This window comes from Photinus pyralis, unplaced genomic scaffold (assembly GCF_008802855.1).
Source record: "Photinus pyralis isolate 1611_PpyrPB1 unplaced genomic scaffold, Ppyr1.3 Ppyr1.4_LG2, whole genome shotgun sequence".
NCBI classification, from domain to species: Eukaryota; Metazoa; Arthropoda; class Insecta; order Coleoptera; family Lampyridae; genus Photinus; species Photinus pyralis.
This window is the reverse complement of record NW_022170403.1, coordinates 10,210,991-10,235,357: the sequence shown is the minus strand read 5'-3', so window position 1 is coordinate 10,235,357 and position 24,367 is coordinate 10,210,991. Positions and strand designations below refer to the sequence as shown.

General features: G+C 35.2%; 1 protein-coding gene across 1 annotated transcript; it reads left to right on the top strand.

Moving 5' to 3' along the window:
- The first annotated feature begins 225 nt into the window (after positions 1-225).
- LOC116163240 (serine/threonine-protein kinase PLK4-like) lies at positions 226-24,120 on the top strand. The gene is made up of 8 exons (XM_031477105.1): positions 226-368; positions 422-517; positions 1,651-1,842; positions 1,894-2,025; positions 21,639-21,995; positions 22,143-23,070; positions 23,109-23,389; positions 23,650-24,120. Exons 1-8 carry the CDS (start codon positions 336-338, stop codon positions 23,968-23,970), a joined length of 2,340 nt encoding a protein of 779 aa, XP_031332965.1. The 5' UTR covers positions 226-335; the 3' UTR covers positions 23,971-24,120.
- Positions 24,121-24,367: the final 247 nt, after the last annotated feature.

Here is a 24,367-nt window from a genome sequence, read left to right as displayed (position 1 = left end):
GTCGACTTTATTTCCGCATTTTTGTCGTGTGGAGTTACCGTTTAACCCGTAGTAATTAGTCATTTTTAATATTTGAACCAAAAAGAACGGCAAACGATTACAAACAATAATAATATTTTACCATCGAATGCGTCCTATACCGTCCAGCATTGTAGTGCAATGCATATGAATGCGGCCATTGTATGTTGTTGATGGTTTGTGGTTGGTACTGTTCTGTGGTTGGTAGTTGTGATGGGTTAGGATGTGAAGGTTGTTTGGCGTCTGTTTGTTTAAAAAAATAAACAAAAAATATTTAAAAAATGTTCACGGAATAATTTTACAATTAAGCTAAAACCATGGCTCTTAGTTTATTTAGTGAGAAAATTGAGGTTGTTTAATACAGTAAACAATTTCTTGTATTTAATATTGTTACCAATTTCAGGACTATGAGGTGCATAATATGCTTGGGAAGGGTGGATTTGCTACTGTATACCATGCAACATGTTTAAAAAGTGGAGTAGAAGTTGCGATTAAAATGGTAAATACAATTCATATTGATTAATCGTCTAGCTCTATGTTACGAATGTGAACAGAAACCTGAATTTGCACTACGGTGCAACCTCTTTAATCCAGACAATTAAATGCAGGATGTGCCCGTGTTAGTGAATTGTCCGGATTACCAAGTAGTAGGTTAAAAGTGGGTGAATGTACCGTAACAACTGGGACATGTTTATTTTGTTCAAATAATTTTATTATTCAAAAACGGTATACATTCTCATGAATGAAACATATAATAACTAAACATTTTAAACTACATAAATAAAAAACACATGTATGGGCGTACGAAGAAAACATACATAGGTATTTACATGTCTAAGTGCACGTTCACAACTGCGCACCACACATCACACTGCACTTAGCATCGCACGTACCATTGCTCAAAGCCTGGTATGGATATGTTCATGTTGGGGCACTGCAAGAAGCTTGGAGCATCGCCTCGATAGTTTTGCTCGAGATGTCTTGCGTGTATGAGGTCATGGGAAATTATTCAGAATCTTCTTCAGATGAAGGATTGATGCTTCTGAATAATCCATTACAGTTGTGGTACATTGAAAATGTGAAAAAGAATACTGCCATCCCATAAACTCGTGGTATTGCATTCCTGCGCGATTTCCTTCCACACTTTGCTTAGGATTAAGCTATTATGGCGCTTATTCCATATAGCAACCCATACTATGCTATGGAAAATTTAACATAGCATTGTACCATCGCCTTGAACAATGGGCATGCGGTGTACGATGCTATGTGCGCTACTTCGTTATGAACATGTGCATTTAAACTCGCATTTAAATGTATGCTTTTATTCGCCTCGACCTCTCGATGCTAAGTGCAGTGCGATGTGCGGTGCGCCGTTGTGAACTCCCACTGAGACATAGGGATAACATAAAAGATATCCGTAACCGATTTTTGTTTCTTTAAAATTATCTCTATCGATATCGTGACCGGATTACTGGATGGCCGGATTAGCATGTGTCCAGAGTAAAAAGCGGTAGATTGATTTTGTTACATTTTTACCGCCCGCTGCTTTTTAGATGCATATACTTTTCAATTTCTACTTTGGAGTCCACCAAAGAAGAAGTGATTTCTAAATCTACATTTTTCTTATTTAAGATTGACAAAAAGTTAATGCAGTCCACTGGAATGGTACACCGTGTCAGACAAGAAGTTACTATTCATTCAAGATTGAAACATCCATCTATTTTAGAACTGTTCACTTTCTTTGAGGACGTTAATTTTGTATATTTAATTTTGGAACTTTGTCATAATGGAGAGTTGCAACAATATTTGAAAAAGAACAACGAGGTAGATAGATATTTGCATCGAACTTAACAATGGATTATCGTGTACTTTTAGGTGTTATCTGAACCAGAAGCCAGCCATATCATGAAGCAGATAATCGAAGGAATCCAGTATTTGCACTCACACAACATATTGCACCGGGATATATCATTGTCCAATTTGTTATTTACAAAAAATATGCAAATAGTAAGTATTGTCGTTGGTTCGTTACCATAAAAACTGTATAACTTTTCACTTTTAATGCATTCAGAAGTAGGGATTGTGAGGTATGTAAGTGGTTTTATGTAAATGTTTGTGTAAGCATTATTAGGTACGTCTCCACTTTGGTGTAAGAAATTGACAACCACTTTTGCAGACAGAGATAAGTATAATAGTATTGACACTTTAACCATTACTTTCTGTTGACGATTGGTAGAGCTTTAAGTTAGTACAATAGACATATGGTAGATCTATAATCTCGACGATAATTTTAGTAGTTTCTCGAGAAACCTACAATTTGAGATAAGTCAGCAAATAGATCTTAATTGGTTTCAGTTATATTGGTGAAATGAGAATTAGATAAATTGGCCTTTCCATCTGTGTTAAGGTTCTGCATACACCAGTTTGACAAGTAAGTCCGCTTAAATGTCCCTGCTGTCTAAAATATAATTATGAATAGCTCCACCCATTTGTCCCACTCTCAGAGGCAGATATTTTACTGTACGGATAGTTCAACGTTACAATTCTCTGCTAATCTTATCTCCTCGTATTCTATTCGAAATAAAGAATATTTCTTTGGTTAGCTTTTAGTTTGGCCACACTTATATTTTATATGTAAATTCTTACATTACTTGAACGAAATTAATTATTGGATGGATTTTATATTCCTGTCTGTCTGTTCATCTGTCCGTGTGCGCGATAACTTTGTTTAGAAACGTCCGACCGCTTTGAAAATTATTCTTAAAGATAAAAGAAAGGTTGTTATCGTTTTTCATTCACGTAGGAGACCAGATCAAAAAGTTGTAGCTCCAAAACTGGTCATACCTCCAACAAAAAGGATTTTTTAAATAACACTTGTTAAATAGAACATAATATCACAGATATACGTAAAGAACAGATTGCTAACTAAATGGAAATTTAGTAAACGCAGCTGTAATGCAAATAAGTATAACGGGTTGCCTACAAGTAGGAAAAATTTGAGGAAATTAAATTTGCTTTATCAAAGACGCAATCCCTAATGCAAATTTCGAAAGTATTCATTTTCTCTGTTAAGAGGACAGGGTACAACGAATGAACGAACCCACCGTAGGTATCTTCATTCTTCAATAATCTACAGATTTCTCCTCTTTATGTTGGTGGATTATGAGTACATCAACAAGTGCAGATCACTGACCCCTATTTTTATTTAGGTCAGTGGGGCAGATACGCAGTATTTCTCTGAACTAAGTAATTTTTTAACTATTTATTTGGTGTTGAGTACGCGAATCAAGTGCAAATACTTACAGATTTATTCCTTTGCTATTTAATAGGTAGATAAACAGTTGACGTAGTTGTATGTACTAGGATTGTGTAAAAAATAAGGTTCCTAAATTTTTTCAGGTATAATAAGGCATTTTTTATTTGAACTGCACCTTCGATATTCAAACTACGGTACTGATAACTGTCTTTGTAATATTATTTCCCTAATAATAAAAACTTTCTATGAAAAGGCTTAATTTATTTACACATGAAGATTATTTGTGGTGTATAATTCTTATTGATTTGATATTGAAGAATATGGTCCATTAGCTGCTGAAATAGCAAACCCAGAAATATATCAATCTCAAAAAGCCTTATTCGTCCAAAAGTTAGAAAAGATAAATGCGGAAATAAAAAATGTTATCATGATGTTATCATCAAGGGTCATGTTAACGTTTCCACAGATAGCTGCGGGCCACATCACAAAAAAGTTTACATTAAGAAAATTTTAATTTCTTATTATTAACATAAAAAGTATACAAAATAATAATACAATAAAACGAAAAAGTAGAAATAATCATAAAATCATTAGTACCAGCTCAAGAAAATGTACACGTACTTACAGTGTAAGATACAAACAAGTTAAAAAGTAATCGTAAACGATTTACATAAAGCGCATTTCCACTGGCATTCATTTCCTATTTGTAAGATGCAACTTTTGTTAAAATTGTAAATAAATAAGAAAGTCGACACTGCGCATGCGCAAAACCAAATTTTGAAATTGGCGTTAAATTTGCTTTTATTCCAAGTGGCTATGTATCAAATTTCATTTAAATACTTTTATAATTAAAAAAGTTTGCAATTCGGTTTATAAATGGTCAAGATGCGAAAAGGGCACTGTGAATTTTGAATCGATTCGACTCAACTTTTGGCATTGCGTATTATATGGCTAAAGCTATGCCCATATTGAATTTCATGCAATTCAGTTCATAACTAACGGAAATGTAAAAGCGATCGGACAGTTCTAAACAAAGTTATCTTTCACACGGACAGATAGAGGGACAGACAAACAAAGGAACAGACGGACAGACCAACAGGCAGACGACAGACAGCAATGCAAAATTATAAACGATCTCTAGGATCGTTAATAAACGGCAAAAGTGTAAAATTATGGAACATGTAAAAAACGGTTTTTTTTTGTTTTTTTTACAATAACTTTTTTTGTAAGCGGTACAGAAAAAAATCCTTCCTTGGTGCAAGACTCGACACCATAACGAACCAAATAGCGAAAAAAGTAGAACAATTAATAGCTCTTAAGATAAAAAACTAGTAGCGTCTCAAAACGAGCGGACGGACGGACAAAGTGGTCACAATAGCGCATTTTTTTTTATTTTTGTGGAAATGCGCTAAAAAGATAAAAACTGCGTATTTTAGATATTTTTACGTAGAATCCAGTGGCGTAGGCAAAAAACAATTTCTGTGATTCGACCCAAACTTGGAATTTGTTTAATGTAACACCCTGTATATTTTAACGTCCATTTTTTGCATTCTTTTTCGTGATTACATTGATGTATCATTCTATATTTTTTATTTAATTATATATTCTATCATATTTCTCAAAATTTTGAAATGGCATATTTCTACCTTCAGCCATTTTTATTGATTGGTATCGAATGCCTTAGTTACCGTGGATACAATAAACAAAACAAAATCTCCATGAATTCATGGCATACTATTTGATTACAGTAAAAATAAGGTTTTAATTGATTTTCATTGCTAAAAAAAATATATACAGTTGTGTGATGCATAAATGTAATCAGGAAAAGGACTGCAAACAATTGACGTTAAGATATACAGGGTGTCACATATAAAAAAATGCCAACTTTGGGCCTCAGACCCTCAGAAACGGTGGTCCAAACGTTTTTTTGCCTACGCCACTGGATTCTACGTAACAGTGTCTAAAATAAACAGTGTTTACCTATTTTCTATCCTACATGGATAGTAAGATACGATATCATCCCAAAAAGTCAAACCTTTCGTTTTCAACTTTGTATCCCAGAAACAAACGTAGCTAGATTGATTTTGTTTGTAGTTTCACAAAAAAGTGACACAGGGTCGCGAAAAATCGCAAACTTAACTATCTTTAAAAACAGCTGATTCTCAACCAAAATAGAACATGCGGTACAATTCAATTACATATTTCAATTTTATAATCTGCGAACATCCTGACGGGTCGCAGATTGTAGAACGGTGGGCCACAAGCGACATGGGGGCCGCGTGTTTGACATGCCTGATTTACATCTTCAAAATATACCGATTATGGAATTACCCATGAACCTGTGGTTAAAATATCTTTTGCGGAACAATTAGGTTGTAAAAAGCTTATAAGAAATGGGTCAAATTCAATGACGCCGTAGGGTCACCCGAGATGCTCTGCCGCTTTTTAGCGCATTTTCGAACGAAGTTGGGTGCGCTATTGCAGCCGCTTTCTCTGTTAATTTTTTTATTTTTAATACATTATAACATAATAATAACATTTTGTTGAAATTTTAATCACAGATACTTGTAGTAAAGGCATATATCGCATATAGTAAAAATCAGATGTGCGCATGCGCAGACTGCGCAATGCCAACTTTCTTATTTATGGAGATATTTCTTTGAAATTTTAACCAAAGATGCTTATAGTAAAAGCGAACGTATTGCATATTGTAAATATCAGATTAATAAGCGCATGCGCAGGACGCGCAATATCAACTGCGCAGTAAGTGTCAACTTCCTTATTTATGAAGATATTTCTTTAAAATTTTAACCATATATGCCTCTAGTAAACATAGCGCACATAGGTATGGCCTTTGGGGTAGTATTGATCAATTTATGGAAAATGCACTGAAGTTACTCGCCTTAGGGCGAAAACGTTTCTACTTGTTTAGATCTGCTTTAGGGGTTTATTTGCCAGAAATTGTGGATCCTCGAAACACACCAGAGCCTGTAGAAATCCCTCCAGGAATGTATTATTGAAACGGTTCAGACAATCCGAGATTAATCAGGCCCTAAATAAAACTACTTTTCGGGGTGTTACATCTGTGGGACTGAATAACTTATTGCTAATTTTTACAGTTTCAACGAACATATAGTATATTTTTGAATAATCAAAACTTAGTTCCTGTAGGACTCCTAAGATTTGTTATCAAAAAAGCATTCACAAATATCTAATGTGTTTTATTAAAATTTAAAACTTTTGTAAAAACCCTCGTACTTTCAACCAACATGGTTTTTACTGATTTCTTTGATTTCTATATCATTTCGTTCAAACGTTCTCTAAAAAACGCAAACTTTATAAGCTCGTTTTGGGTATTGTCATTGACTAATATTGGGGGGTGGGGGGGGGGGGTATTAGTCAATGGCATTGTTTAACGTATTTAAACAATTTTTGGGTAAAATAAATAACAAATCGGAAAATAAGCCTTTATAGTCTTAAGAGCTGGCTTATCGCTACATGGCTGATTTTTTGTGTAAAGTATCCTGATACATAGTGAAGTAGAAGAAGTCATGTCTGCCAGTGAGACCCCGTGGCTTAATGTTGAGAGGGGCGCTCAAATATGTCAAATTTTAATAAAACTGCCGATCTTCCGACTATATTTACCTCTGTCGCATTTATTTTGAATCTGACGCAAAAAATGAATGAGACTTTTTTGTACAACTCATCAAGGCACTTCTTTTTTTTATATGTAACATTTTTTGCTATGAAGCTTACTTTTTGAGAAAAGTGCAAATTTAGAGAAATTATGAAATGAAAGAGTTTAACAGTTCAATTTAAAATTGCTCAAAATCTTAGAAACTCACAAATAAATTGTTATGAACTCTCTTGTAGAGTTTTTTGTACCACCTTAGCCAGTGTATGCGAAAAAATTACAAAAATTGTCTTTACGCCGTTATGGCTCTTTTAAACTTTTAACACCCTCAAAAACCCTGAAGATGGTAACGGACCGAAACCAAAATAGGTCGTGTGCCATTCCCTATACAATCCTATAAACATTCCAAATTTCATAAAAATCGGTTCAGGCGTTTTTGAGTTATCGTGTTCACAAGAAACGAACCACATGCATACAGTTTAAAAGGGCCATAACAAAAACTCTTTTGTAATCATTTTTCACACACTGACAAATGTGGCATACAAAACTCCACATAAAAATCAATTACATCTTTTTGTGAGTTTCTTAGTTTTTGAGAAATTTTAAATTGATAAGAAACTATTGATTTTATAATTTTTTTTAATTTGCACTTTTCTCGAAAAGTAAGCATCATAGCGAAAAATGTTAAATACAAAAAAGATGTACCTTGATAAGCTGTACATTTCATTGATTTTTTGCGTCCGATTCAAAATAAAGGCGCCAGAGGTAAATATAGTCAGAAAATCGGCAGTTTTATTAAAATTTGACTTATTTGACCACCCCTCCCAACCCCAACCTTAAGGCACGGGATTTCGCTGGCAGACATGACTTTTTCTACTTCATTATGTATCAGCATACTTGACAAAAAATCAGCCATGTAGGGATAAGTCACTTTCTTCCGTAGCCAGCTCTCCGTCTAACACTCGAAATGCTATAGCAAAAGTGAGTTGTAGTAAATAAGAATTTATAAATAGTTAAATATCATATCCGTCGTAACGAATATTGGCGTAGATAAGATAAGCGCAACCGAGTCGACTTGATCATGCATCATATCATGCATTCCTTCTACAGAAAAAGATAAAACATTACTTTTACAGTGACACCTACCGTTAAATGCATAGAAAATGTTTCAACCTTCTTCAAGAACCAAATACTAAACTGTTTGTGGTAATAACATTCCTAAATAGAGGGCTCTTTTAAGGAGATAGGTGATTTAAATTAAGTGGATAAATCTGTTAAGCAATTTTTGCATTATGGTTAGCAATCTGTTCTTTACGTATATCTGTGATAATATGAAGCTCCTTATCTTACCTTTTTACGTTTAAATTTCTCATCAAACCTGATTTATTGGAATGGACACTTACGACGTTTTACCATTTTTTACAACCAAAATTAAAAGATAACTAAGTAGGCAAGAAGTAACCGATATAAAACAATAAATGATTGCACAGTCAGTAACTAAAGAAGGTATTCGTTGTGTGGTGCAAGTTTCTTGATAGGTATCTGAATTTTATAATAACAATGCGCAGGTAAAACTCCACTGTTATATTCCAGCCTAATTGGTTTTTAGTTTTGGGGAAATCCGCCCACATTTTGTAACAAAATGCACCAAGAACCACAAAGGAGAGGAATGTCCTACTGGCAGAAATAAACTACTTTTTTTGCTATAAGCGTTGAATGATAAGTACAAAAATTATCCACAAGCCCAATAATTGCAAATAATGAAAAAAATATATAATTTCTTAGCACATCTTGCCGGTTGGGTGGCGCCCTGGGCTATAGTCCAATTAGGCCCATTTATAATCCGGGGTCTGGTATTCACAGTTTAAATATCAGAAAGAAAAAGTCGTCTACAAGTATGCAAATTAGATCTAAGCGTGAGCAATCCATTTTTTTGCAAGTAGGTACCATCGTTTTCCATCTATAACTATCAGACGGACCTTTTTTTTTAATTTCGGAAAAAATCCGCCACAAATAAGATAGCACTGCGCAATCCCTTTCTTTCGCACGTTCTTCAATTTGATTTTATAAGAAGGATCTTACGCGAAATTTCAGAAGTAGTTCACGCATGCACAATAATTTTTTTCGCGTTTAGATACAATCTATTTGTTGGTGTGCATTTAATTCCTTTATTCTTTCTCTTATAATTTTATAAAACTCCGTCCAAAAATACGGATGTTCAAAAACTAAATGCAACAATCGTATAAAATTTGTAATGAAAATAAACAACAGAAGTGTCAAATTATGATAAGTGAAAATCAGATTCATTTAGAAAGTGACATAGAATTTCTTAGAGCAAGCCTCGACACCATAATGAACCAAATGGCAAAAAAAGTAGAACAATAGATCTGAAAGCGACACAGCTTTCGTACGGACGGACGGACCCACGAAGGGGCGCACCAAGTGGCCACAGTAGCACATTTGTTTTATTTTTGTGGAAATGCGCTAACATCTTTGTTCTGCGTACGCGCAATTCCTTTTCGGACACACGTTTTCAATTTTCTTTTACAAGAAGCGTCTTCTGTTACAATTGCAGAAAAATTGGTCCGAACATAAAAAAGTTGAATTTGCGCATGTGCAATCTATTTTTTTTTATAATATAGGCTCAAATTAGTTATATAAGTACCACCTTCTGCTAAATTTAAAAAGTGCTACTTCAATTTTATTTTATAAGAATACTACCCTAACATTTCAGAAGAATTGATTCACAAATATCGAATGTGGGTCTGGACAGGCACAATAATTTATTGTTTTGTGTGTTTTTAGCCTGCGTAGTAAGTATGTATCTACAATAAAATTTATTTTTTGAGGTGTATTTAGTTCATATTCATTCCTTCCTTCTTTTAAAATTTCAGAAAAATCCGTCGACAAATAAGAAAGCATAGCGCATGCACAACTTATTCTTTGACACGTCATTTCAATCAGAAAAAACTCGTGGTTGATCCATACTCTAAATGGAGTGATATACCATACAGGAAATAAACGATTCAGATCGTAAAGGCTCGGTGGGCGTTTATTTCCTGTACGTCATTTCAATTTCATGTTCTAAGCATTTTCTAGCGATACAGCCGTAAGGGCAGACAGATGAACGGGCGGGCGGACAGATGGACGGACAGACTGGCGAACAAAGTGGTCAGACATTTTTATATTTTTACGAAAATGCGCTAAAAAAGGAGGCCCATAGGCCATAGTTTTATAACAACGTGCCTAATCAACAATTATAAATTGTTAGATTACATTACAGCCATCAGTGTTGAATTATTTCATAGGAGGAAAAGATTTGTTTTATAAAGTGATTTTTAAATTATTTATTTGTGTTGGATGAAAGTACCCATAGGTATAATCATAATTAAACACACCGCATTATCTATTGGTAATTGAGATTGTGTCTATTTACAATTTAAGAGTAGGTAACTATTTGATGCTGTTATACGAATATATATAAATTTATTGAAAAATATAAAATGGTGTTTGTATAAATTATCACATGTAATACCACTAGTGCTTGAATTATTTCCGGAAATTTGTTCGAGCTCACGAAGGCGAGGGTTAATTTTCGTAAAAATATTCGTGAGCAAGAACAAATTGTAGAATAATTCAAGCACGTGTGGTATTCGGTAAGAAAATTTCACACCATATTGAACCTCAACGACTTATTTGGAGATTTGTTCTCTTTTTGAAAGTTGATCAAGATAGCCTTTGGATGACATTTTACAGATTTAAATTGAAATTGCCGTTGACAGTAAGTTTAGTGTGAGCGTGAACGAAATGATTCAATTCGATCAAGAAAATACAGAAGCTATTCGTAGCGAAATTCAGCACCTAACGCCCCAGAATACTAAGGAATCCAAGTCAAGTGTTTGGAAGCAGTTTACTGACTTATACTTTGAAAAGAGTTATGAATTCAATAGGGAAAACATAATTATCTGTGAAGGAATTGGCAACGATTATGGATGATTATTACTATCTACCCCAATTGTGTTTATTTCTGCTAGAATATTTTCTTATAACGCGGACAAGTGACGCTTTATGTCAAAACGTTCTCTTATGACGTCAAAAAATGTCCACTATAATTCGCTCTAGGTTACCCCTGCAGGCAAAAATTTCCGATAAATACCTCGGTTACCATGATAACGTGAGACGAAATCTGCATTTCATTGGTCGAAAATGGTGGGTGTGAAATTTTCGCTTAGACCATATAGTACATGGACTGCTAATTGTAACTAAAATATGGTCAAGGACATCGCCTGGGTATGTGAGTTTCAGGGTAAACGAGTCTATCCGAAGTTGTCCGATTAGACACGATTTGAGACTGTCAACCTATAAATTAACAAACGTCAATTAATTAATCGTCTATATTCCAAAAAAAGCAAACCTATTCTTATTTGTGGACGTATAGAAGATAATCAAGAGTATTTAAAGCTTCCCGTACTACGCGGTTACTATAAAAGCTACTCTTTACGTGATGCGAGTGGTGTTTACACAACTTTAGTTTACCCTGAGATTCACATACCCACGACTACAGTGCCCTCTATCCGTGACCACCCATTTTGTATTGAAAGCATAGGGATAATAGCAGTCCATGTACTATATGGTCTAAGAATTTTCGCTAAAATTCCCCGTTTGGCTGTATTGAATACTTTATCAACACTAGAGGTGGGTTTTCTTGAGGGGCGTGTTGATTTTATTAATTTGCTTATATGTCCTTTGTTTATAAAAATGTAATAAAAGGAAAAATTGTCCAACATTCTCTCTACAATTGCCTATGCCTTAACGTGTCAAGTTTCGCTTTTCACTTTACTACTGTGTGGTATTAAGTTCTGTAATTACACTTTGCAAAGCAATTTTGAGAAAAGCAGATGAAATTTAATAAAATTGGAGACACAGAGGCATGTGGTTAGTTAAGTAAAGTCTATTCCAAAATTTTGACCCCAACATCTTTACTGGATACAAAGTTATGCGCTAAGAACGATTTGGTTACTTTAGCATATAATATTTTTTTAAGGCCGAATGAAACTACTTTGATTTTTTTATTTGTTTTTTCCAGTGCCACTTATTGTCTCAACATCGTATGCGACTTGTTTTTTTTCGAAAATTTTAATTTTCACTGCAGCAGAGCCTTAATAAAGATATTTTAGGCAGATTTCCATCTATCTACCTACAGTAATGGTACCAGTTCATATATATCACTTCCAAGAAACGCTTTAACCTTCGTAATTATGAACAGATTTCGAACTTTAAGGGTTGGAGTAACCGATAAATATCTCGGTCTAGATCGTGAATCAGCCAATTCCGCAACAAAATGGTGGAAAAAAATCTACCTACACCTGATCGGCCTAATACCTAATAACTCATGACACCCAAACCCAGCACAGGGCTAGGTGGAACTTAGACGTTAGATTGTCGCCATGCGAGAGAAGCCTTCAGAGGACCATCTCGTAGCTTGGCGCGTTTTTGTACAGGGCTATCAAGGAAGAACCTGAGGTTACTCATGGGCATACTTTCTGGGCACTGTAAACTAAACAAGCACATGCACTGCATGGGTTTGGTGGAATCACCATCTTGTAGAGGATGTTACACAGACGACGAGACAGCACACCACATACTCTGTGAATGTCCCGCTCTGGTCCAACTGAGACGATCCATGCTGGGGGAATCCTGGCCGGACATGGCTGTTTGGTTTTAAAAGCATAATTCAAGAACGGCATTTATTTTCCGGATTTCCCATACCATTCTAATCTGCCAGGGTCGAGTAGATAACTCAACTGGACATTCGCATTAAGTCCGTCGCGAGAGTTAGTTGACTTCGGTTACTGATACAATTACTAAAAGCAATTAAAATTCGCTCTGTGCAATAAATAAAGGACGATCAACGAACTAATAGTTTTGTGAAAAATTCATCCTTGCATTTACCCTTTCCAAGCCGTAACCTTGTCACTTGTCCTTATCCCTTGTGCGGAGAATTTAAATCTAAAGGGTAAGTGCAAAATTTTTGGAATACAGTCCATTTCATTATAAAACATTTGTTGGTCCTATCGAGCGCAGATTCGTTTATCGCGAAATAGATATTACACAGAGCACATTTGTTGCCTTTCCTTTGGTTTTGGTTTTCATTTGTATAGTAGTATTTCAATAGTTTCAATGGCATCGAAAGCGCAACAACTTAGAATTTTAGTTGCAAAAAAGGAGCAATATTTTCAAAGGTTGCAGAGATTGTATGAGAATAGTCGCGATATATCTTCTTCAGAAAAATTGAATAATTTTCGGGTTAGATACGAAACCTTGGCAGATACAAAAACAAAATTTTTAGACACCTTAGATGAAATCAATAAACTTGAATATCAAATTAGCGAAGATCACGTCCCTAATTACCAAGTATTAGAAACATTTGACCAATTAATTTGTCACATAGAATCGGTCGCGAAACGTGCAATTCCCCCTGCTACTGCATCGCCTTACGCTACAGGATCAGAACCACAACGTGATCTAGTCACAGCAAAAACAATTCGGAAGTTACCAGAGTTGCCTCTGCCGAAATTTAATGGTAATATTAAAGATTGGCCTTTGTTCATAGAAATTTACAACAATATGATTCATAACAATAGAGATTTAACCGATGTCGATCGTGTCAATTATTTGGTTGGGTGCTTGAGCGGCAGTGCGCTGTCAGTGTGTTCAGGTATTCCCCCTATTGGCGATAACTATCGAATTATTCTTAAGGCATTGGTCGATAAGTTTGATGATAAACGTTTAATCGCAAATTCATACATAGAGCAGTTACTTAATTTTAAACAGGCTCAAGGAGAAACTTTCGCGTCGCTGAACTTGTTTATAGAAACTTTTCATTCAGCAGTAACGGCATTGCGCAAATTAGAAATTGAGGACTTGGCTGATTACCTTTTGTCTTATCTCGCCTTTTCAAAATTAAATCCAGACACGCAAAGGTTATTTGAAAATACTCGCCGAAAATCTGAAATTCCGTCGTATGACGATATTGTAACATTCGTTAAAGAACAAGCAAAGATATGCGCCCGTACTAATGCTCCTTCAAAAATACCTTCCATGGCTGCTAGTTTTAAACATGCTTCTAGTCGAGATTGTAGTAGTATCAATAAAGCAAAAGCGCCTCATTCGTTCGTAGTTCAAGACAACACCACTGTAAAATGTGGAATTTGTAAATCTGCTGCACATGTAGCTTGCATGTGTCCCACCTTTTTAGAAGTTAGTCCGCAAGAGCGTTATCAATTAACCAAAACTAACAACTTGTGCCTGAATTGTTTGGCATTTCATAAGATCGCAAATTGTAAAAGTACGCAATCTTGTAAAGTGTGCAGATCACGACACCATACTTTGCTGCATTTTAGGTCTCCTGGTAAGAATGTATCCGATTCTGTACTGGAAAAAACGGCAGGCAAACCCGTCGAGAATCATAATCCTGCCGAAGCGAACACTAGTATTAGTACCACTTTAAATTATTGTATTGCAGACAATAGGCCTCTTCCACAAGCCATTGTGTTAGCCACCGCAAAGGTTTACGTTTTTAACGGAGACGATGCTTATAGGGAGGTACGTGTTCTTATAGATAGTTTCAGCCAAGGGAATTTTTTGACCTTAGAAATGTTTCGCAAACTAAAATTAAAAATGTCTAAATATATTGGATTAGTACGTGGCATAGGATCTGTAAATAGCAACATCATTGGTTTAGCACAAGTGGTAATTGGGTCTAGGTTTGATGCAACAAAACGTTATTCATTGGAGGTATTCATTGTAGATAATATTGCTAACACGTTGCCAAATTCGGAGATTAATATTGATTGTTTAGGATATTTAAAGTCATTACCATTAGCGGACGATAAGCTTCACATACCCGCCAAAGTTGACGGAATAATTGGAGCAGGACTATTTCCTTATTTGTTGACAGACACCCGAATTATAGGTCCACCTAATTTACCCATTGCCGTCGGAACCACTCTTGGATTTGTTGTGATGGGCACTGCCCCAGTCACCGCCCCAGCATTATCGCCGTCTAATTTTTGTGCTGTAGTTGAACATTCCCTTGATAATTTAGTTGAACGGTTTTGGGAATTTGAAGATATTCCAACGATATCGGTGGCTAAACCCGATGATTTAGCTTGCGAAAATATTTATCAATCTACTTATAGCCGTGATAGTAATGGTCGATTCACAGTGGCATTACCTTTTAAATATAACAGTAGTAATTTGGGCGAGTCACGTGCAACTGCGCTTCGCAGATTCCTCACATTAGAAAATAAAATGATAAGGAATGAAGAGTTTAGAAATAAATATTCGGACATTATACGAGACTATATAGCGCAAGGCCACATGTCAAAAGTTTCTCATAGCAATGGCGATAGTAACTACTTTATTCCTCATCACGCAGTACTGAAATCTTGCTCTACTAGTACACCCATTAGGATAGTATTCGATGCTAGTTGTAAAACAGAAAGCAATTATTCTCTTAATGATTTGTTATATACTGGAGAAAAATTACAATCGGATATACTGACAACCCTTTTAAATTTTCGTTTATTTCATGTAGCTTTTACAGCAGATTTGAAACAGATGTATAGGCAAATTATGGTACAAGAATCTGATAGAAATTTTCAAAAAATATTATGGCGATTTTCCCCAAATTCACCCATAGACGTTTACCAACTAAACACGGTTACTTTTGGAATTAAATCTTCCCCATTTTTAGCTCTTAGATGTATTCGACAACTAATTCATGATGAAAAGGAATCGCTGCCTATCGCTGCGGAGATTGTCCAGCGAGACATGTACGTGGATGACTTGGTATCCAATATTGATTCCGCTGAATTAGCTATACCCGTTTATCACCAATTAGTAGAGTTTTTTCGTAGAGGTGGTTTCCAGTTAACGAAGTGGGCCACCAATTCCCGTGACTTATTATCTGAAATTCCAACAGAACATTGCTCAACGCAAACAGTCGATTTCGATATAGAATTTTTAAAAGTTTTAGGACTGCAATGGCAACCTATTACAGATACGTTTTGTTTTTCATTTCAGTTAATAAATTCTAAATGCACAAAGAGAAATATTTTATCAATGGTTGCTCGTTGTTACGACCCAATAGGTTTTCTCGCCCCAGTGACCCTTTTTGCAAAATTACTTATCAAGGAGCTGTGGATTCTTCAATTAGATTGGGATGAGACGCCTCCACCTACAATTGTAAATCGTTGGATACTATTTAAAAATACGTTACCATGTTTATCCCAGTTTAGCATTCCTCGTCACATCGGCACAAAGTTGAATGATAGTGTTGGATTAATTGGATTTTCAGACGCATGTGAAACTTCTTTTGGAGCGGTTATTTATATACGCATCGTAAATTCCGATGGAGTTGTACAAGTTAATCTTCTATGCGCCAAGAGTAAAGTTTCACCCCTCAAATTTGTATCGATTCCCCGCTTAGAACTTTGCGCTGCGCATCTTTTAGCAAAACTCTTTAGTTACGTTCGTAATTGCTATCAATCTCGTTTGAAAATAACTCACTTATATGCTCTTTCGGACTCAACTGTAACTCTTAGTTGGATTAACACGCATCCTTCCAAATTAAAGACCTTCGTTAGTAACCGCGTGACGCAGATTCAAGCATTAGTCGGTTCAACTTGCTGGTTTCATGTCAGTGGAAAAGAAAATATTAGCGATGGATTGTCTAGGGGCATGACCCCGCCGCAGTTTATAGAACATAATATATGGAGAACGGGACCCAATTGGTTAAAATTGAATCCAGAGCAATGGCCAATTACAACCCCTTCTTTGGTTACAAATTCTCTAGAAACCCAAAATTTTTCCACGATTGTCGCTCCCATAGACGAAAATCCATTGTATCTTTTAATCAAGCGATTCTCTTCGTGGACTAAATTGTTACGTACCACTGCTATTGTTCTACGCTTCTTAAAACGCTTGCCGGGCAGAGGTCAACTAACCGCTGTAGACTTGGAAACCGCAGAAAATGTTTTATTACAAATAGTCCAAAAGAGACATTTTATAAACGACATTCGTTTACTAGAAAATACAGGCACTTGTTCAGCAGCACTTGTTAAATATAGACCGTTCCTAAGAGATGGCTTACTGAGAGTTGGCGGGCGATTGGAAAATTCACAATTAAGTTTTGACAGTCAACATCCCATTCTGCTTCCCAAACGAGACCATTTGGTGAATTTGTTAATTGAATATTATCATCGTAAGCATTTTCATACGGGACCTAACTTATTGCTGTCCTTGCTACGCCAACATTACTGGATTTTAGCAGCTCGTGGCGTGGTTCGTAACATTATTAATAAATGTAATGTGTGTTTCAAGTTTAGACCAAAACCAGAATATCCTTTAATGGGGAATCTGCCTTCTTGTCGTGTACAAGAAGCCAAACCTTTTTTGAAAACAGGTATAGATTACGCTGGACCATTTCGTATTGTTTTAAATCGGCATAGAGGTGTTCGTAGTCAAAAGGCATATATCTGTTTATTTGTATGCCTTGCAGTGAAAGCGATTCACATAGAATTGGTCTCCGATCTTTCGACATCTAATTTCATTCAAGCATTTAAAAGATTTTTAGCTCGACGCGGGTTATGTACCATGTTATACTCAGATAGAGGAAGTAATTTTGTGGGCGCTAAATCTCAATTAAAAGATTTATTTGAATTAATTAGGTCAGAAAACTTTAAAACTCAAATTGAAGCCGAGCTTACTATAAAGGGGATACAGTGGAATTTTATAGCTCCTGGAGCTCCACATATGGGTGGATTATGGGAGTCGAATATAAAAAGCGTCAAGTCGCATTTACTTAAAATTGTTGGTGATCAATTATTGACGTACGAAGAATTGAACACTCTCTTAATTCAAATTGAATGTCTCCTTAACTCCCGACCATTGTGCGTTCTCTCTTCAGATCCAGCTGAGCCCATTGCACTCACACCGGCTCATTTTCTGACTCTTACTCCTTTAGACAGATTGCCAGCAATTAATGTAATGGATGTTAACCTTAGTAGATTAAGTAGGTATCAACTAATTGATCACATGGTGCAACACTTTTGGCAACGCTGGCGCATTGAGTACTTACATACCATGCAAACACGTGAAAAGTGGAATACATTGAATAACCCGATCAAAATTGGTACAATTGTTCTCCTTCAGCAACCCAATCTTCCACCCTTACAATGGCCTTTAGGTCGTATCATGGAAGTCTTTCCAGGCAATTATGGAATTGTGCGAGTAATTGGGGTGAAAACAAAGAATGGAACTTATAGACGCCCTGTCACAAAGGTATGCCCTTTGCCGACTCAATAATCCAATAGTTTTGTTATTTAGAATTTTTTTTTGTTCTTAATATTATTTGATGGAAGTTTTTTTTTTTTTTTTCTCTCCTTTCTTTATATTACTCTATTAAATTTCATAGTAATTACATAATTAGTTCATTATATAGAATTTTACTGACGTTGTGTTTACTGTAGATTCTGAAGTATTCTTCAGGGTGGTGGGAAATGTTTGGTTTTAAAAGCATAATTCAATTTATTTTCCGGAGTTTCCCATACAATTCTAATCTGCCAGGGTTGAGTAGATAACTCAACTGGACACTCGCATTAAGTCCGTCGCGAGAGTTAGTTGATACAATTACTAAAAGATACAATTACTAAAAGCAATTAAAATTCGCTCTGTGAAATAAATAAAGGCCGATCAATGAACTAATAGTTTCGTGAAAATTCATCCTTGCATTTACCCTTTCCATTCCGTAATCTTGTCACTTGTCCTTATCCCTTGTGCGATATCTAATCAAGTTACATCTAAAGGGGAAGTGCAAAATTTTTGGAATACAGTCCATTTCATTATAAAACAATGGCTACGATTAGATCCGCCTTCCCTTCCAGCGTCCTAAGGTTCATCTCACGCGTGGGATGGCTTGAGTGACGTTGAGGGGTCGGGCGACCCTAGTCAGGGAGGTAGTACAAAGGGCCCGAATTTGAGGCCTAAGTACGCGTGGACACTGTTCACCCTCCTATCGTAATCCAGAATCCAGACCTGATCGGCCGAGTCGAAAAGAATTGATGAACTCTTGTAATTATGTCAAATATTCCTGAATCTGTTTGCTTCTTTGGGTTTGCCTTTTATGCCTCTCTTTAAAAAACGAATTTTTGAGTAAAACAAGTTGCCGCAGCGAAACTTACTTTGCACTTGGATAAATCTGCCATCAGAGATTGTTCAGAGTCTTCTTAGTTTCCTTCTGTTGTAACTTAGTACATTTGAATTTTGTATAAAGTATGTGTATACCTAAGTATGAGTGTGACGTTCACGTAATGCAGGTATGTCGAACACAGGACCCGCCGTTCTTATAACTGCGGCCCATCACGATCTGCCAAAATTGTACGGTGTGCCTTATTTTGGTTCAGACTGTAGTGTATCTCGGCTGTTTTTAAGGATAGAGACTTGTGAATTTCGTGTCCCTGTGCCAAGTGAAACTTTACTATAAACAGAATTTCAGTTTTTTTGCATTCCTTTTCCTGATTACATTGATGAATTACAACTTATATTTTTTAAATTTTAGCCATGAAAATCAATAAGAACTTAAATAGTAGGCGATGGATTTACTGAGATTTTGTTTTGTTTATTGTTTCCATAGTAACTAAGGCCCCCAATACCAATCAATAAAAAGGGCTGATGGTAAAATCATGTCATTTCAAAATGTTGAAAAATATGATATAATATATATAATTATATAAAAAATATCTGATGATACATCAATATAATTAGGAATAAGAGTGCAAAAAATGGACGTTAAGATATACCAATTTTGGGCGAAATCTCAGAAACGGTGGTTAGTTAGCAAAAAAAACCACTATTCAATTGGCGTTTTGAGTTAATCTATTGCTAGGGCTAAGGGCTTTGCAGTAAAAATTGACAATAATTAAGAAATTATAGCAACACTCCCTATTTACTAAGATTATATTATGATTACAACATCAAAATTTAGTGTGTTACTGTTTACATCTTACACTACACAAATAAGAAGTTGGTCTTCTATTCCATGTTTGATCTATTACTGTTCTTCTTTGTCACAAATTATATACGCTGTCTTGAAATTCGTTCCTAAAACAAGAAATGAAGGTTGTATTAGACAGTGCAAACATACTTTCACCTTCGAGTGAAAAATGTCTTATACACAAATAAATTAATTTTTACGTAAGCTGGTTTTTATTTAGTGTTGTATACATTACAGGGTGTTTCAAAAAAGGTTTGATATTTTATCTACGTATAGTACTTTTTTATTGAGATTTTATATTGTCTTCAACAAATTACATTATTAAAAACACAGACAGTGTTGTCCCTTAATGATATTTTGACACGTTTATTTATTTTTTCTTAGGCTATTGATTTCAACTTATTGTGGTCAACATCAGGCCGAGCTATAAAATATAATTTGGATCTAAGGCGCTTTCTTTCGGTGATCCAAACGCGTTTGGATTGTCAAATCACGTTCTTTCGAAGTGTGATCTTATGATCATGATTGCTAAAATCGTGAACAAACTGAACATAAAAGTTTTATGATCACGAATTCCTAACCTATAAATGCAAGGATATTTTTGCTCAAATGTTAGGTTATATTTGTAACTGAAGAGGAGCATATTATTCGTGCAAGTACTTCCACTTGTATTTAAATTATTTTCATAATCCAAACACAAAATACGTAATTCGAATGCAAATGTGTACTACATAAACTTAAACCATACTTTGATTTAAATTCGCGCGTTCTTTCGTAAAACGTGATCCTACGAATTACTATCTTGAAGTCATGATCGCGAAGTAGCCGAAAGAAAGCGCCTATAAACAATCTGACATTATTTGTGATGATCAGTGTCAAAAAATTCCCCTACTGAAAATCGTACACGATTCTTTGTAGGTAGGTATCTTGGTTATTTTTCAATATTTCCTACCTGGGAAATCGTAGTCTTCTATTCTTTTCCATAAAATTGTTTTTGTATTTTTTGACGTTTGTGTTTTGTAGTTTTACTTGAAATGAACCGATACAACGAAATATCGAAGGATCCTCAGTATTTGCACACTTTTTTAACGACCATGTATTCCAACTTTGCAAAAAAAATATAGTCAACAAAAACACATCAAATTCGTTTTCGGCATTGAAAACTTTTACACCTCTATATTATGTGTGAAGACCAATTTTGGGTACTTTTGTTTTTTTTGATTTTATCACAGACTACTTGATTAAGATATAAAATCCGTTGATATAACTGGTATCTTATTTTCAATCTTATGCTATGATAGCTCGTTGAAAAGAGAACTAAAAAATTTATCAAGTGAACTGTTTCTATATCTCGTATACTTTTGATGATATAAGACATTCAAGGAAATGACCAATTTTAGTTTTTTTGAATTTACGTCGAACCTATTTGTCTAATAAGCATCTAAAACTGTAAAACCTTGTGCAAAACATTGTCCATTTAACCAATTCTTTATCTTTAATAATAAGAAAGTTCCCATGCAATCCCACGCGATCTGGGACACACTGTATAGCAGATAAAATATCCGACCTTTTTTTTGAAACACTGTATAATGCAAAATTTTGATTCTAATTTAACGTTCAATTTTGTCGTTTTTTTAATTACAGTAGTGGATGTATATCAATTTTTTTTTTAGAAAATAGCAGACTTTGGCCTGGCAACTCAACTATCAAGACCTGATGAGAAACATCTTACATTGTGTGGTACTCCAAATTTTATTTCTCCCGAAGTTGCATCTCGCACTCAGCATGGATTGGAGGCTGATGTATGGGGTTTAGGATGCTTGTTATACACATTGCTAGTGGGGACACCACCATTTGAAGATCATGCTATTCGTAGCACCTTAAATCGAGTTGTAACAGCAAATTATAGGCTACCAAATTTTCTCTCCGCGGAAGTAAAAGATCTTATTAACTCTTTGTTGCAAAAGAATCCCAAAGATCGAATTAAATTGGATATGATATTGGAACATCCATTTATAAAACGATATGATGTATGTATTAAATTAACACAGTATCTCCCAGACGATGCGTACCAACAATAGTTCTGAAAAGTAAAAGGTCGGACGCTCAATGGGAGATGCTGTGTTTGTTTTACGTTTAAAAACTTATCGTTATCACCTTATAACGCTTAATTTTAGAATTCAAATGGAACGTCCAGTTCAAGACTAACACAAGATAGTGGCATTCATACAATGTCTAGTAGGAGAGATAGCGCATTTAGTGATAGCGCCATACAGAAGAGTTATCCATCAAATGTGATTTTGCGGAGCAATAGCGATTGCTCACCATACATTGGGCATTTTTCTGAATGCTCAAATAAAAGCACAGATCATGGAAGAGCTGTTTTACAATGTCAAGGACCAATTGACCAAAGCTGTCATTCACATTTTTCATCATGTTGCAAATCTAAATCTAACCATGTGTCAATGGAATGTGCAGGTCATGGTCATAGTTGCTGTAGTAACCCTTGCCATTTGGTAAATGGACAGAACAATCCTCATTTTCCTTCTTCATCTTGTTCTTTAAGAACCTCTAATTCGTGCCATTGTGAGGCAAATGAAGATTACTGTAAAGAGAAAATAAAATTTTTAAAAGAACACCCTCCGGACAACTTGATGCAATTTCAAAAATCAAAACAGAAAGATTTTTCTAGATTATGTTCTTCCCGATTATTCCCCACTAGGCATCAAACAAAAAAATGTATTTTAAGTATACTAGAAACGGGTGAGGTATGCGTTGAGTTTTTATTAACATATGGATCGAAGAAAAAGGAGTTAGTGCGTGAAGTATTAAGAATATCTCCTGATGGTTCTAATATATATGTATATGAACCACAAGGTGGAAAAGTTCCACCAACTAGTGAACCGCCGTTTTTACCAAGTGATGGTAATTATTACGCATATGATTTTGAAAAATTGCCAGAAGTCCATTGGAAAAAGTATCTCTATGCCTCACGATTTGTGGATCTTGTTAAAGCAAAGACTCCTAAGGTCACTTATTACAGCTCTAAAGCTAAGTGTTTTCTTATGGAGAACTTGAAGGACTTTGAGATCATGTTTTATAATGGTAATCTTGAGTATATTTGTTATGCTAATACTGTATAGCCATTTCAGGAGCAAAAGTAGCACAACACACGACCGATGATGTGTCAGTTATTACTATAACCGACGAAAATGGAATATGTAGGAAACTGCAGGCAGTTGGTGAATGTAATACATTGCCAAAATCTTTATACGATTTGTGGATCTGTGCTCAAGAACTTAAAATGCATTGTATTCAGATAGAAAGTAATATGAACCAGTTGCCAGGTGAAAATTTTCCATTAATTGTCGGGCGCCGACCTAATACTTCACTTTCTAATAAGGAAAATCAATTTAATACGCTGGTAAGTTCCTCTCTTTGGTCACATTTTTTATGTCAATAATAATGATTAGTAGTAACACAGCCGTTGTGCAAGCCTAGTGGAGGTTGCTCTTATTAAACAATATAGCAGTTGCTTAGCTCTTTCTAGGCAAATCTTGTAAACCATTGCAGATCATTGAGACCCTTTGAAACATTCACAGTAATAATAATCTACATCTATTAATGTCTCTATTAGTGATAGTGTTTTATTGGATGGACCAGCATACAAGTCTTATGTTTCAGCCATCATTCAGTGTGTCGATGGCTAGCACAGCTGCCCAATCTACTGTTACCAATAGTTCTCATACAAGGGACAAACAAATGACAGTCTCTGGTGTGGGTATCGCCAAACAATTACCCGACGGAAGATTATATGTGCAATGTTTTGATGGAGAACAAATATGGATCGATGACAAACACAGAATACGTTATAAATATGGCGATGGTCGTGTTGTTAGTTACTTGTATGATAGTCTTCCGGACAAGGTGTTGGAAAAATTCAGAGAAATAAATAAAGTTCTGTATAGCATTTTTCCAAAAAGTAAGATGCGATCATTACGGTAATATTAGTAATGATGTTATACCCAACAGTAGCTTTATTGTATATTGTTATATATTCTAAAAGTGAATTATTGAAGTATTTAATAAATTATTATACACATGTATATTGTACTTGCAATCAGTATTTGTAGTAAGTAAATAATATATTATGTCCTTTGACTTTATGTTCACAATAACTACCTTTATGTGGTTGCACTTATTTATAAATAGAATCGCAAATATAAAAGTTGCACTATCATTATGCATGCCAGAAATTGTAAATGTAGTGGTTTTTATCAATCACTGATTTTAGAGCTGTTAAGCTGTGTATGCGTCTTGGCTGATAGCTTGTCTTCTTAATAAATCCATTGGGCTTACATTTATTTGTGTAATGAGTTTACTGCATCTTTAATTTTTTAAA